This window comes from Rosa chinensis, chromosome 4 (genome assembly GCF_002994745.2).
Source record: "Rosa chinensis cultivar Old Blush chromosome 4, RchiOBHm-V2, whole genome shotgun sequence".
NCBI classification, from domain to species: domain Eukaryota; kingdom Viridiplantae; phylum Streptophyta; class Magnoliopsida; order Rosales; family Rosaceae; genus Rosa; species Rosa chinensis.
Genome location: NC_037091.1, coordinates 65012526 through 65029040, shown reverse-complemented (window position 1 = coordinate 65029040; position 16515 = coordinate 65012526). Strand labels below are relative to the sequence as shown.

At 39.1% G+C, this 16515-nt stretch overlaps 2 protein-coding genes across 2 annotated transcripts; both read left to right on the top strand.

Annotated features, from left to right (window-relative positions):
* The first annotated feature begins 10994 nt into the window (after positions 1-10994).
* Positions 10995-11752, top strand: LOC112196946 (transcription factor bHLH150). The gene has a single exon (XM_024337436.2). The coding sequence runs from the start codon at positions 11260-11262 to the stop codon at positions 11524-11526; it is 267 nt and encodes an 88-aa protein (XP_024193204.1). The 5' UTR covers positions 10995-11259; the 3' UTR covers positions 11527-11752.
* A 1810-nt stretch (positions 11753-13562) lies between these two features.
* Positions 13563-15473, top strand: LOC112196944 (RING-H2 finger protein ATL46). Its single transcript, XM_024337430.2, has one exon. It carries the CDS (start codon positions 14145-14147, stop codon positions 15294-15296), a length of 1152 nt encoding a protein of 383 aa, XP_024193198.1. The 5' UTR covers positions 13563-14144; the 3' UTR covers positions 15297-15473.
* Positions 15474-16515: the final 1042 nt, after the last annotated feature.

The following is a 16515-nucleotide window of genomic DNA, read 5'->3' as shown; positions in this document are numbered from 1 at the left end:
CTTATTGCTTCTGCTTCCGCTTTGTATTTTGGCTTCGGCTGCTTCATTTTCTGTCGTAATGTTGGATCTTCTTCACTATTGCATTTGTAGTTTTTGCTCTTATTTTCGAGTTCTCCAATATTGCTGAATTGTTACTTAGTTGGTTCTAATTCCAATTTTATCAGACCTGTAAATGGATTGGATTTGAAGTGGATCAATCTAAATCCAAATCCATTTTCTAATAAAAAAATTCAACCCAAATCCGCTCCTTTAACCCAACGGGTGATCCAAATCTGTATCCGTCTGTTCATTGATAGCTTGATCCAAATCTGTATCCGTCGGAGTAACAGATACCCGATCCGCTAATCCGATCCGTTTATAATTTTAAATATTTTAAAATTTTAAATAGTAATATTAAATTGATATCATGATACCTGATAAAATATTAATAAAATATTAAAACAACACGAATAGTATCACCGAAAGTAGAATCACATTATCAAAATATTTCCTACACCTGATAAATTAAGAGAGAGACGTCAGGAGATGTGTATGAGATTAATTGTGCTTCTACAACCTTCTTAGCTTTTTGGTAAACTAAACAAAGTCTTTATCAATAATGCTTCTTGGGTGATGGACTGATGGACATGGACTCTGTTTACGAAGACTATGCCTTAGGTTTTTGCAAAAAATTTGTATTAGAAATTCTTAATATTTTATATTTTTCAAAAAATAATAATGTATTAATAAAAAATAATATTTTATTATTATAAAAACGGATTAGATCGACCTAAATCCTTATTTGGGTTAACGGATTCGGATCATTAATAGATCAACGGATAAAAAATTTCAATCCAAACCCGCCCAATAGCCACTCATCCGAATCAAAATCCGGTTCACTTACAGGTATAAATTTTATTGCTTATACTGGTAAATCTTTAAAAGGGTAACCCAAATTTTACTGCTATACTGGTAAATCCCTCAAACGGGTAACTCGTCGCCTCTTTAGTCTAGACCCATCTCTAGTAGAAAAGAATACTTTGATTTTAGGGTTTTCAATGATATTCTATTCATCCCACAAAGGGGTATATATACAAGGACAAGAGGAGTAGTCTAACCCTAATAGGAAACAATCATTCCTATAATTACATGATAACCTAAATAAATAAGAATCATAATTACATAAGATTTACGGCTATTCTACACTCCCCCTCAAGTTGGTGCATAGATATCTATCATGCCCAACTTGTCAACTGAGCTGTCGAATATCTTCCTGGACACTCCTTTAGTAAGAACATCAGCTAACTGCTCTTCTGAGTTTACAAATGGAAAACGAATAACCTTTCTGTCAAGATTTTCTTTAATAAAATGATGGCCAACCTCCACATGCTTTGTCCTATCATGCTGAACTGGATTATGTGCAATCTCAATTGCAGCTTTATTATCACAATGCAAATCCATAGGTTGTCTAAGCTTGTAACCTAGATCTTTCAGGACATTACGAATCCATAACATTTCACAGACTCCATGTGCCATACCTCGAAATTTAGCTTCTGCACTTGATCTGGCCACAACTTTCTGTTTCTTGCTACGCCAAGTGACAAGGTTCCCTCCTACAAAAGTGAAGTACCCAGATGTAGAACGCCTGTCAGTTTTATCACCAGCCCAATCTGCATCTGTGTATCCCCCAACTTCCAATTCATCCTTTTTCTCAAATAGTAATCCTTTACCTGGCGCCATCTTCAAATACCTCAAAATCTGAAAAACTGCATCCATATGTTCTTCACTAGGACAATGCATAAACTGACTGACAACACTCACAGCATAAGCAATATCAGGTCTAGTATGTGAAAGATAAATCAACATTCCTACAAGACGTTGATACCTTCCTTTATTAGTTGGAATTTGATCAGGATAAATGGCAAGTCTGTGATTCATCTCAATGGGTGTCTCAATTGGACTGCAGTCCAGCATCCCCGTTTTAGTAAGTAAGTCAAGAACATACTTCCTCTGTGACAGTGAAATTCCCTTCTTAGACCTCGCAACTTCAATACCCAGAAAATACTTCAGTTGCCCCAGATCCTTCATTTCAAACTCCTTTGACAGATACTTTTGTAACTCATTCATCTCTTTCGGATCATCCCCTGTAACAATCATGTCATCAACATACACAATAAGAGCTGTAATCTTACCATTCTTGCGCTTGATAAACAAGGTATGGTCATAATTGCTCTGTCTGTACCCAAAGGCTCTCATGGACTTTGAAAATCTCCCAAACCAGGCTCTTGGAGATTGCTTCAGGCCATACAGAGACTTCTTCAATTTACACACCTTGCCAACTTCACTTGGGTAATTCTTAACACCTGGGGGCACATCCATGTACACTTCTTCTTCCAAATTCCTATTAAGAAACGCATTCTTCACATCAAACTGGTGCAAGGGCCAATCTTTGTTTGCTGCAAGTGAGATTAGAATCCGAACAGTATTGATCTTTGCCACAGGTGCAAAAGTCTCCTCATAATCAATCCCATAACGTTGTGTGTATCCTTTGGCAACCAACCTCGCCTTGTATCTATTAATAGTTCCATCTGCATTCAGCTTCACAGTAAATACCTAACGACACCCTACAGTCTTCTTTCCAACCGGCATAGGTACTAGTTCCCATGTTGCATTCTTTTGAAGAGCTTCCAATTCTTCATTCATCACCTTTGTCCATTTTGGATCCGTCAATGCATCCTGCACGTTACTAGGAATAGATACAGTAGATAATTGATCAATAACAAGTGCATGTGACCCAGAAATCCTATGGTTAGACATAAAATTAGCTATAGGGTATTTAGCTTTGGCTTTGATATCTGGTTCATATTGTTTCTTAGGAATTCCCTTGGTAACCCTTTGTGATTTCCTAGGTTCGACACTTTCTAACCCAGAAGATTCATTAAAGTTTAGGGGTACCTAAGGAGGATCATTCTAACCGGGATCTTCAGTTGGTGATGCAGAAGGGGGAATATCTTGTGTGTGAGCTTCATATACGTCTTGATTTTGATTCAAACTATCCAGAAAATTCGTCTCTTCTGTCTCGGAATTCACAACACTCTGTTCGGCAGTTACATTTTCTGTTTCATAATTCACAACACTTCGTTCGGCAGTCGCATTGTCTATTTCGGAATTCACAATGCTCTGTTCAGCAACTGCATTTTCTAATTCCAAATTTCTACCCTCAAATGTATCCTCCAAATTTTCCAAGTCTTCAAAGACATCAAAATCAATAATAGAACGTGGTTTCCCTTCACAACCTCTCTCCCTCTGAAGGGAAGACTGAGAAGCTCCCCCTGAGTAATAAGGCTCGGATTCACGAAAAGCAACATCAAGAGAGACATGTAAAGTGCCAGTAAAGGGATCATAACATCGATAACCCTTCTGGAAGTCAGCATAACCAACAAAGATACACTTACGGGCACGGGGATCAAGCTTGCTACGTTGAGGCTTGGGAATATGAACATAGGCTGTGCACCCAAACACCCGGGGCTCCAAATTAGGCATAGAAGGGATGGTCAAAAATGTATGAAGCTTCTGATGAGGGTTCTGAAACTCAATCACCCGTGAAGGAGTACGGTTGATAAGATATGCTGCAGATTTTACTGCTTCTCCCCAATAAAACCGAGGTACATTCATGCCAAATAAGGAAGCACGAACAACTTCCATCAACTGCCTGTTCTTCCGTTCTGCTAACCCATTATGTTGAGGAGTATAAGAATTGGAGGTTTGATGACGAATTCCATGTGACCGGCAAAACTCAATCATAGGGCCATTCACAAACTCTCCACCATTGTCAGACTGAAACACTCTGATGGATTGTTGATACTGAGTTGCCACCATTTTGTGAAATTCGATAAACATTCCAAATACATCACTCTTATTCTTCAGTAATGACACCCATGTCATGCGAGTGCAATCATCAATAAACGTTACAAAATACCGAGCTCCAGAAAGAGAAGGAATCTTTGCAGGACCCCAGACATCAGAGTGAATTTTCATAAAAGGAACAGGACTTTTATTAAGACTTGGTGAATATGAAATACGGTGGCTCTTGGCCAGTTCACAAATGTCACAATGGAAATCCAAATCACTGACAACCGAAAACAAATGAGGTTGCAGCTTCTTAAGATAACTAAAAGATAGATGACCTAAACGGCGATGCCATAACCATACTGTTTCCTTTGCATTCTCTACCCCATTAATCTGATTAGCTTGCCCCAAAAGATGCTTCTGGTTTTCTCCAGTCTCTGTCAGATCCAGGTAGTATAATTTTCCCCTTCTAACACCATAACCAAGAATCCGCCGAGTCAGAATGTCCTGAAACACACAGAAAGATGGATAGAAGGTCACAATACATGCAAGTGCTAAAATAATCTGACCAACAGATAGGAGATTATAAGCTAGTGAGGGGACAACTAGGACAGATTCAAGGGTTAAGGTATCAGATATAATAATAGAACCTTCTCCGGTGACCAGAGTTGGAGTACCATCAGCAGTAGAGACAATATTTTGAGAGGAACGTCTAAGGTTTTTCACAAGACTAGGGTCATTGGTCATATGATCAGATGCACCTGTATCAATTATCCATGTATTATTCAAAGTAGTCTTACCCTTCATACCTGACTGCGCTACATTAGCAGAGGCATTGTCGAGATGCTCTTCCTCTGTAGTAGCAATAGCCGCCTTGCCCTGATTCTTTCGCGGTTTCCTGGTGAAGTCCCACCAATCAGGGTAGCCAATCACTTCATAGCACCGCTCCTTGGTATGACCTACTTCCCCACAGACAACACATTTTTTGTTTGCGTATGGGTTTGGTTTTTCATGAGGACGGCGTGGAGAATGACCTGAGAAGCCTGGAGGAGGACCTGGTCGGCGTTGAACGGCCATAACAGAAGATTCGGTAGGTACCGAACGCCCCATAGCTTGTTTCTCTGATTGCACCTTGCGAATGTAAGCATAGCTCTGCTCCAAGGAGAATTTAGGCTCCTTGCGTAGGATTTCTCCACGCACCTGATCATACTCTGGGTCAAGTCCACTCAAAAACAAGTGAACACGCATCCGGGACATTGCTGAAGTTTCTTGAACGACAGCTGCAACATTATCATGTTGAGAGGCCACCCTTTGATCAATCTCCTGGAACATTGCCACTAACTCATTGTAGTAGGTCAGAATGGGCCTTCCATTCTATTTTGCTTCAAAACACTTTTTATTCAACTCAAAGATTCGGGTTTCATTAGAATCATCATAAAAGGTTTTCTCTACAGCTTCCCAAATATCTTTCGCAGTAGGAAGACGAATATACCGGTTCATGAGAGAGGATTCCATGGAGTCAATTAGCCAACTTTGCACCTTTTCATTGTCCGTGGCCCAAGCTTCATACTCTGCAGAATTCATGGTAGGTTCAGCCTTTACTCCGGTCAGATAACCAACCTTCCCTCGTGCTCCAATGCGCATTCTCATAAGAGGAGCCCATATGGTGTAGTTGGATTCATTCAAGACAACACTTGTGGGGAAAGCAGAGTTGTCTTGTTGGGTGGTGTAGTGGTGATGGATGATCGGTGAGGATGACACCATTGTCTTCTCGGGATTCGACTGTTCGCCTTCAATTGCAGGTCCGGCCATTGAGGAATTTGGGGTTTTTTTTTTTTTTTTTTTTTTTTTTTTTTTTTTTTTTTTTTTCAGGTTTGGTTTTTCTAGGGTTTCAAAAAATTCAGGGATGGCTTGATTTTAATGGTGGTGGTATGCAGCGGTTTGTGGTGTGCTTTGGGATTCAGGATTTAAAGGATGCAGGCAAGTTCAAAGGATTGAACCTGCTTTGATACCAAGTAGAAAAGAATACTTTGATTTTAGGGTTTTCAATGATATTCTATTCATCCCACAAAGAGGTATATATACAAGGACAAGAGGAGTAGTCTAACCCTAATAGGAAACAATCATTCCTATAATTACATGATAACCTAAATAAATAAGAATCATAATTACATAAGATTTACAGCTATTCTACATATCTCACATGCAGTCTCTTGTTTATTGTATGTCATTGCTAAAACGTTTTGTCCAAATTCGTATAAGAATTTGAACAATTAGGAAAAACAAGTGCATGCCGATAAAACACTCAATTGTCCATGGCATGTAATTAAAAATAGCTTAACAAGTATACGTACGTAATAAGTTTAAATGATTGGTAAAGAAACACAGTATAAACTACAGACACATGAGGATATTTGAGTGAATACGGCTGTTCACATTTGGCTTACGTGGTATTCCATATACCTAGTAATAGCTTTCCTTGATAACTCATTAACTCCATGCAAAGCCGGAGTAATATTGGATACATGTGCCACCATGTGCGCTCCATTCCCACCAGGTCAGGCCACCACTACTCGATCGCAATTCGGGTCCAGCTGAGCTGCATATATGTACCTACAATAAGGCTATGAGCTAATAAGCAAGCAAGCAACCAGCGGCAGCCACTAGCTACGTACACGTCCCCTTAGTTTGATCGAGTTGTTTGAGTAGCTTTGGCTAGCTAGCTTTATACCAGCTCATACATATATACACCACGGACCGATCGATGGAGTGCCATCCAACCAATTAACCAGCTTGCACAGCCAGTACTGGTAGCTTTCCTACTTCCTAGAGCTAGCTAGCTACTACTAGTTGATAGCAACAAACTGTTAAGTTTTGATGAAGACAGTGAAAGATTGAAGATGAAGAAAAAACCTGAGGAAAGCAAAGAAAAAACTGGGAGCTACTTTGATATTTTTTTTTGATTGTTTGCAAAAGGACCTAATTGCTTAACACTTCTAATTGTAGTTAACCACTACTTATAGTAATCAGTTACTAACTAATTTGCATTCTCTCCATCAGATGCTCAACACGCGTAGGCAATCTGCAACCCTTATCACCGTGATTCTGTGCTATAGTCTTTACACAAACTACAATAACTACCTCTTCAATTTCAAATCCAAAGACCCACATTATGTATAGTGCGAGAGGAGGTCTTCACAAGGGGAGGTTGGACCACTGAGATATATTTGTCCAATCGTCTAATTATCTTTCGTGTAAGTACTCTATAAAAAGAAAAAAGAAAAAATACATAGTCAATATTTTACGTACACATAAAGATATTTTGATTATGACCGCTTCACTTAAAACTTTATTGTAGTTCAAATACTCTCTGAAAAGCTGAACTGCTGAACTGGCCACCCACTAGCTAGCTAGCTCACTCCCTCCCTCAACCTGCAAGTTTCACCCCGGGGCCGGAACGGTTCGCTTACCAAACTCGACGATTTTGTTACTATCTAGTCAAGGCTAGCTATAGCTAGCCAGCTAGCCAGGTAGCAGCTGATTATATATATATATATATATATATATATATATATATATGAAGATCGATCGAATGAGGTCCCCTACCCTCTCTAGTCTCTCGTGTGCTCGTGTGCTATATATATATATATATATATATATATATATATATATATGAAGATCGATCGAATGAGGTCCCCTACCCTCTCTAGTCTCTCGTGTGCTCGTGTGCATGTGACTGTGGGTGTCTCTGTGTTTCCTCCGAAGATGATTGTTCCATCCACGTGTTCCATCTCTTTCGCTCTCAACGCCATCAGTTTCTCATAACGTCGCTTTGCACAGTAACATGCGGTGTCCACAGTCTCTGCGTGTGTATCGCGATCTTTGCCAGAAAGCTAGCTAGCTCAGCAACATGATTATTGAGAATGTGATAAAATATAATTTCTACATTGAAAAAATATAACTTTGCTTATAGGTTTATAAGGGTTTGGGTCACTTCATCTATTGCCAATTGATTTTAGATGTGAACCCCAAATTACTTTATCATGTGATGGTATCAGAGCAGGTTATCCACGTGTTTAGTTTCAGCAATGGCCACACGTGCTCACCGTCACCCAATATAACTTGTCCACGTGTATGGCTTGAGAAATCGTCACACGTGCGGGGGCGTGTTGAGAATGTGATAAAATATAACTCCCACATTGAAAAAATCTAACTTTGCTATATAGTTTAACCGCAATGGTTAATTTTCAGATTATTAATGGGTGTTTCAAAATTTTTTTTTTCCGACTACTCTGTTTCAAATTTTCATTACTGTGTTTTGTATATATGTAATTATGTATAGATTGTTTTGGCAACAAAAGTATGTGGGTATATATGTGTGTGTGTATGGGCGCGCGCGCGAATTCGATCCGAGACTGATACTAACTCCATCTCTATCCATGCTAATACATGATGCCTGGGAAAGGTCGAGATCAGTGAGTTGACATACTCACATGCATCAGGGTTTATCTATAGGGACCCATCGATCTTATTGCCCTCCATCTCACAGGTTACTAGTTACTATACGTACCATGCATGCAAATAATAAACCAAGTCAAAGCCACACACACACACATCATCTTCTGAAGACATCATCTTCTTTCAGAAGACCTACATTTAGATATTTCATCTAGCTAGCATTGTTATTATTACTAACATGCATGGCGTTGGTTCAATGCCCTTCATCTTAAACCTCCAAACCAATTAAGTCGGCACGCAATGGACCGCAAGCTAGCTCCATCGTACGTGCTAGGTTACTAACATCTTCTTTTTTCTTATCTTAAAACTAATTACTAACTTGTACACGCCCGATATTCTGATTATTTTTCTACAACCAATTTTTATTACCTCTCAAATTTTAAGTCCGTTAGATTTATCTTTATCCTCGAGCATTGTGATTTAACAATTTTTTTTTTCTTAGTAAATCACTACTAAATGAGAAAATACAAAAAGAAAAAAGAATATGTCCACACGGTGTAGGGACGCCATAAAGACATAAACCTTACCGCAACTTGAATTATATAATAATTTATAACATAAAGCTCCGAAACATGTATGTCGAATATTGTGGACCAAGTATCGAATATAAGTGAAGGAGGATGCAACTTATCATCAAATTCAGTGCATGCTTGATGCCTCACATCAACCCATGTTAGACAAACATATCGATCACCATCACTAATTCACTACCTGTGTCTCTATTGATCCAGAAATATATAGAATGCATCGAAGATACAAGAATAGAGCACATATGCTAGTTCTCAATTTGGAGGAGAGTCATATCATAGTTTTTCATGCGTGCTACTTTTTTTTCTTTTTTTTGAGTTGAAAATGTCATCTATTATGCAATTCAGCAAGCAATACAATGATGACTTGACCGTAAAGGCAGTAAGAAAAGGCCATCACACAGAGTACACACCAAAAGTACACTCACAACAAGCATACCATTACGCACACCCCTAGCACACCCACCTTTTAGGATTAAGCGCCAAACAAGAGAAAAAACTACCCCAAGAAAAAATAAAGTACCCAAGAAGCAATCTCTCTCTCGTCGATCTTTCTCACTCAAACAAAAATAATCGCATTGGAAGAGGTAGTCACATCCTCAACCATCGAAGCACCTACAATCTCCCCATGTGGATTAGGAAGGACACACAAATCTTCCTCACCCACCATATCATGCTTACTCGCTGAAACTTCAGACGAAACTAGCCCATCCGTAGATCGCTGAGGAGCTTCCAGAGAACCGGTATCACCTTGAACATCTTCCACTATACTGATAATTAATATCATAAGAAATAATTGTACTCCCTCATACTATATTATGATTTGGTAATAGAGGAACGTACGGTGAGTTTCCGGGTGTAGTGGTCCTTTCTTCTTTACGGGAGGATAGGCGCTGCACGTAAAAACTGCTAATGAAGTGCTAATATTGCCTAATTCTCTATTTTAAAATTTTTAAAAAAAAATTATGATTTATGAACATTGGATAATAAGTTGGCACAATCTTGGCCCATATTGTTCCGCTTGCATTAATGATTTTTAATCATCATTTACCTAAAGAAGAAAAGTATAATACATGTGTCTCCTCATCTGCCATAAGTCTATTTCGGAAAAGAAAGAAAGAGGATCTCCATCCAACCACGTTATTTCAAAATCCTAGATGATATAATTAATTCATTCAATTCGTAAATTTCAAATCCAATCCAGTTTTGCCAGCCTCACACATTCTCATTATTGGTTATGGCCCTAACTCATTAACTAACTTTTCCACCCTTTAATTGTACAAGAATATATCACCAAATCCGACGGTTATAACCTCTCCCAGGTTGTTCTTTCCAAGGCCCTCCACCCGCTTCAGATTTGATCAGATGACATATATATCACGATGGGTGCTCTCCTGGGACGCAGTTGGACAACACTAAAACTCGAATGTAAACGGGTAAATGTGATGTAGGAGAAAGGCATAGCGGCGGCCGGGCCATCATATACACGAGGTGAAGCCAGCATGGCAGCCTTCTCAACTATGTGATGTAATATGTTAAATTGAAAATGTTCATTGAATCGATTCGATTAATGTATGAGTAAGTATATGAGCTCAAATTTTGTCATATTGCAATTAAGCATTAGGACTTGCGTATAACACATTCGATCCATTAATCACAACATCAAGCTCACTCAATCAATAGTCAATACTCAAACTACTCTCGATTATCTCGCTTCTATTAAAAAAAAAGAAAGTCTCAACACATGCGATTAGTGGATGTGTAATACGTTCGGTTTCGCCACCCCTTAACGTAGAGGATCAGATCGGACACGTGAGGGGAAGATAGTGCCGGGATTCGGGGATTACGATGGTAACTAAACAGAAACGTACCAGAGATGGAAGAAAGCAAGTAAGTGAACGGGAGCGTGCGAGGAGAAGGGTTTGAGAGCTGTCAGACACGTGCGTGGGTCTTGGCAAAGGTAAGCAAATGGGAGTGGGGGCGGGACCCGCAGCCGTGCCCCATATGGCAAAACGACAACAAAACTGTGTTCGTGAGGGAAATTCAAAGGTGTCCTTTGTGGCCTTATTAATATGGAGAATTATTGGTCCATCGGAGAGAGTTGGCCGGGTAATTTGGATTTTGGAGGGAGCTGTTAACGTCCAAAAGCCAAAGTACAAAACAAAAACACCAATGGCTCGGCTCACATGGCCCCGTCGCCCTAACAATATAGGGTGCTAATGTGCTATGATAGTAGCCCAGTTAGCTTCGCTTCCCATCATTTATATCCCCTCCTCCTCTTCTTCCTCATCATTCACATTTCACGCCCTTAATTCCTTCTTCGTCTTCGTCTTCGTCTTCACTGTTATTTGAATTGTGCTGTAAAATACCGTGTTGGATTCTGAGAATGATGAGTTCATTGGATAGCGGGTGTTCGAACATGAGGTCGAGAAGGAGGCGGCCGAGTGCGGTGGGGGGAAGACGACGTCGTGTTGGCGGTGGAGGGAGGAAGTCGAGGACTGTGAGAGTGAAGGTGAAGAAGCTGCAAATGCTGGTTCCGGGAGGGAGAGGGCTGGAGGCGGAGAGGCTGTTTCACCACACGGCGGATTACATAATGTATTTGAGGTTGCAAGTCGATGTTTTGCAAGAGCTTTCCAAGATTTACAAGCTGTGAGATAGTGTTAATCACCATGCGCCAGTTAGTCTCCAATCTTATTTTCATGTAATGTTTATTTTTTATTTTTCGATCTCCTGCTATATATATGGAGCTAATATTATATGATCGATATGTAAGGTCGATCGCTGTTAAATTAAATCCCACTGGTAATGTCCATCAACTGAGAGCTGTGAGATCTCAGAATATATTCAAGTCACGGTTTAATTTAATTATGAGAATATAATTCTGAGTGTGTATATATATATATAATGAGTAGCTTTAACATTGGTATGTAGCTAAAATTCCTTGGGTTAATTTCCTCTCATCTTCTTGTGGTGGCATATATAGTATTTAACTTTGGTAATTCGCAGGAGCAGCAGATAGGGTTTTAAGTTTGACATAGTCATTTAGATCTACTCGAGCTGATTCATCAACTTCTTCCAAATTTTACTGTAGGCAATAGGTGGTGTTTTTGTTAATGCTCCGATAGTCCGATAGTTTCATGACTTCATCAATATTTCTTCTGTTCTAAGTGAAGTTTTGTAATCCCCATCAGTGATAAACCACTGAAAAAAAAAAGTCTGTTTTGTGTAACTGAAGTTTCTAGGTAAAGTATTGTATATACTGATAATATTTGATTTGACTCTTAACTTGAGTTATGGATGTTATTCCCTTGAAAGAGCTTGAATAGTAACAAGGAAAGTTGGAAACCTATGGAGTCCTCAAAACAACAAAACAAAATTGAAAAGATAGGTAGATTTTTAGGCTATTTTTTCCCCAGCCAGCAATAAGTCAAGTCACTAATAAATTTCTCTGTGATTGATTTGTGGATCTCATGTTAGAAACTTCTAAAGCAGTTAGAAAGTTGGCATCCAATATCTGCTAGCTAGAAACGATTCATTAATTCCAATTTATATCAATTGGTCCTGCAAATCGATCAAAGTCATAGCTGACTTTACACATTACATAACTTTCAAAATTACTGCTGAAGATGAATTCAAAGACTGAAGGTTAATTAGGTGGGAAATAGAAAACTGTATCCTATGAAATTGACCCAGTTGATCACAATCTTCCACAAACAAACCATGGAACCTTTCTAACTGCTAATTTACCCAAGGATTAGATGTTAAATGCTCTTCATCTATCGTTGTAATTAGAAGTGTGGAATGTATTTTTCCTGAAAAAAAGAGGGAAGAGATTATCTGTCCTATGCATGTTCTTCATCAATTTAAGCCACTATCTCAATTCTTATATATGCCATGTACCACTTAAGAAATGTTTGGCAAAAACCATACTAATCTCAGACCAAAGAACGTGTACTCCATGGCCTACCATCTCCTATCACAATCTTCATTTCCTGCCATGTATATAATATAAGTGAGCTACTAACTAATTTCATCTTTTAGTTATAAACCAAAGACCTAGCTAGGAGGGACTTCTTAATTCAGAAGATGCATGATAGCAATAATGATTGGCTTGAAGTCCACAACTCCGGCCACGTGGTCATTTCAAGCGGAAAATTATTGGACTATTTCAAACTAACTATATATGAAATTCCTCCTTAAGACTTGACTTTTTTTTTTGGTTCCTTAAGTTTTGTCCAATGCATTTTTTATTTTTTTAGGGTTTAGTCAAAATTAGCTCTTTTTTTTTGTCCAATGCATGAGAAGGCCTTGACTAGAACACCCATTTCATAACACAAAATGAAAAATTCAAAGGTTGAACAGCGTTTCCAAACTGCTACCTTGCATTTCGAAGACAAAAATCAAATAACAAAGCCCTTCAGTCAAGCAGTCGGACGGTCGGACCAATAGTTTTGTTCGATGTGTCGGTTAACCTAATATTTCACTCTCGAATACTTCATTGCTCAATGGGCTTTGGGTCCATTAAAGTTGAGACCGATAGTTTTGGGCCGGAAAGAAATGGTGGTACAAAAACACTGCCTTATGCCATCATGCACACGCATGAGGTCACCGTCCTCATGATCCGAAATGACACTTATACCCCTGGTCCTTGCTCTTGGGAAGCTACTAGTTCCAGTACCAGCTCTCTCTCTCTCTCTCTCTCACTTCAACTTCTACAGAAATATCCTGCAGACTTTTTCTACTATATAAACAAATCACAGCCCCCTGATGTGGGACTGCGGCCACTGCCCATAACAACTTGTTTAGGGGTTAGTAATCTCTCTCTGCAACGCTCTGCAACATTGTCCAAGACCAAGACAAGACTCATCATCATCATGATATCAAGCAATTAACGTGGACAGCTGGGCTCCATTAATGGCAGATTTTCGAGAGCTGAGGAAGTGAGGTAGGTACACACTGCAAACTGCGACAGTTCCAAAAGAGAGTTCTCTGTGTTTATTCTTGTTGCAAATTACCAGCTTCTAAATTATGTCAGAGATTTCTGAGGCCAATGATACCCTTCTGAAGGTACCCTTTTTTAAGTAGTTAGGGGTCAAAGAATTGTTTTGTTCTGAATCTGACCAAAACTGAGATTAAGTCTCTTGTGAGTTACAAGATGTGTAATGTGCATGTTGCTTGTTTGCTTCCAAGTGTGAGTTGGGTTTGATCACAAACCAAGCAAGCAAGTTGATTTTGATTACTTGAGCTTACATAAAGGTTTTTGGGTCTTAAATGGTGGATTCAGTTTGCCGGTATTCTAGAATGTCTTGGAATCGAGCTCAAATCGAGCTCCTCCATCGTCAATCTCGGTTTCTTTCGTCTTCTCCTTCACTGCCATATAATAGTGAATATCAGAAGCAATCAATCCCACCATCTTCATCTTCTGGCAATAAAATTAGTCCAGCAATTCTCTTCATCATAATTGTTCTAGCTGTTGTGTTTTTCGTATCCGGAATCCTTCACTTACTTGTTAGATATCTCACCAAGCATAGATCTTCAGCGATTTCTGAATCCAACAGATACCCGGAAATGTCTGGGTCTGGAGTTCTCCAGAGACAGTTACAGCAGCTCTTCCATCTTCATGATTCTGGATTAGATCAGGCTTTCATTGATGCTCTTCCTGTGTTCCTTTATAAAGAGTTGAAGGGTCTGAATGAGCCATTTGATTGTCCAGTTTGTCTGTGTGAGTTTACTGAAAAGGACCAGCTGAGATTGCTTCCATTATGTAGTCATGCTTTTCACATTGATTGCATAGACACATGGTTACTGTCTAATTCTACTTGCCCTCTTTGTAGAGGGACACTATACACACCAGGGATAGCCATTGAGAACCCGGTTTTTGATTTCGATGATTCGAGGGAAGAGGAAGGTTTTTCAGGGAATGGAGGAAATGGGGGTCTGATTTCTGGTCAAAAGTCTGCAGAGAATGAGATTGAAAAGAGAGTGTTTTCTGTGAGACTTGGAAAGTTCAGAAGTACTACTACGACAAATGTCGAAGGAGATGAAGGAAGAGGTGTGGAGAAAATAGAGGGAGAGACTAGTAGTAGTAATTTGGATGCAAGGAGATGTTACTCAATGGGATCATACCAATATGTGGTAGCTGATTTGGAGGTTCAAGTTGCTCTGAGGCCCAAAAGATCAGGTGGTAATGGTGATAGTATGAGGATTGTGAGAGGGAGGGTGGGGCAAAATGGGAATTCCAACAATGATAGTGATACTGAGGGCAAAAAAATTGGAGGTAAAGGTGAAAGCTTTTCTGTTTCTAAAATCTGGCTGTGGCCTAAAAAGGGCAAATTTCCAAGTTCTGCAGAAACCCAAATGGCTGCTACTTCCTCAGCTACCGTGGGTTTGCCATGGAGTGATAATAGATCTCAGGATACATGATGTTAATTACTGTAGTATGTATTTCTTCATCATATCAATGGATCTATATAAATTCTTTATCAGAAAAAATAGCTCTAGGCTTTTGCTTTGTTCTGGAACTTGATTTCTTTACTGTCATGCAGATCCTGTTCTATGTAACTTTGTCACAAGCTGCTATGCACTTTATCTTTTCAGGAACATATATAATGACTTTGACAAATGCTTTTACTTTAACCACAACTTTAGCATTATGCTTAGGACCAGATGCTAAAAAGTTTAGCTTCATATGTTGGGTTGGTAAAGAACTGGTAATCTCCACCACCTTCCAATGCATATTTGAAATTGCAAGTCCTATCTTACTTCTATTGAAACTTGTAATTTGTAAACACTATTTGAAACTCTTGTGTTTTTCTTGTTTAGTTAAGTTTGGGATCTAATCAAACCATGTGATGTCCTTGTAAGCCTAAACAAGAAAAAGAAGAAGATAAACTTTGTTGTAAATGTATGAAATAGTGACATCAAAATGATGCTTTTTGGCTGCTTTGGGTGTCTTTAGAAGATTTGCTTTTCTTTCTCCTCTTCTTTTTGATCCGGTCATGGAAACCCTTTTTGTTTCGGATGACATGGTGGTTGGTGGGATCGTGATAAAAAGGGGTTTGAGGCACTCTTGTGATGAAGGTGCCTGCTTGAGTTGACAGGTTGACGATGGCGGGCAACGGCCTGTGGATGGTGGGGTCGTTAATAGAGGAGGGTTCTCGATCATGTGAAATCAAATAATGCAACATAATTTTCGATTAGAAATCTCTTATCGACCTATCATGTTATAGAACCCGATTGAAATCGGTTCATAATCCGAAACATGGTAGAATTTTTTTAATTTATATCTCAAACAAATAATTTTAGAGGGGAGGGGAAGACAGCTCGTGAGTCACGATTAATATAATAGAATGCACGACATTTAGAGAAATTTAATGTCACGGTCCACTGACTCCACTGGATGTGAAATTGGGGACAGTGATGATTATATATTGTAGCCCACATAATCATTTGAATAAGTATAATAATGTTGGATCTGAACAAAATGCCATGAAATAAGCGAGAAGAAAGATCAAATGATGATGCATTGGGACCTTGGTATGATCTCACTACAATACCAACTCCTCAAAGTCAGAACCTTAGAAGAGAGGTTTTAATGTTTATGGGATTGTTCAATTTGGAGGGGGAAGGATCCAAGGGCTTG

What these genes read in the sequence shown, in the direction of transcription:
- LOC112196946 (XM_024337436.2), top strand. Translation starts at nt 11,260, where the DNA reads ATGATGAGTTCATTGGATAGCGGGTGTTCGAACATGAGGTCGAGAAGG.
- LOC112196944 (XM_024337430.2), top strand. Translation starts at nt 14,145, where the DNA reads ATGGTGGATTCAGTTTGCCGGTATTCTAGAATGTCTTGGAATCGAGCT.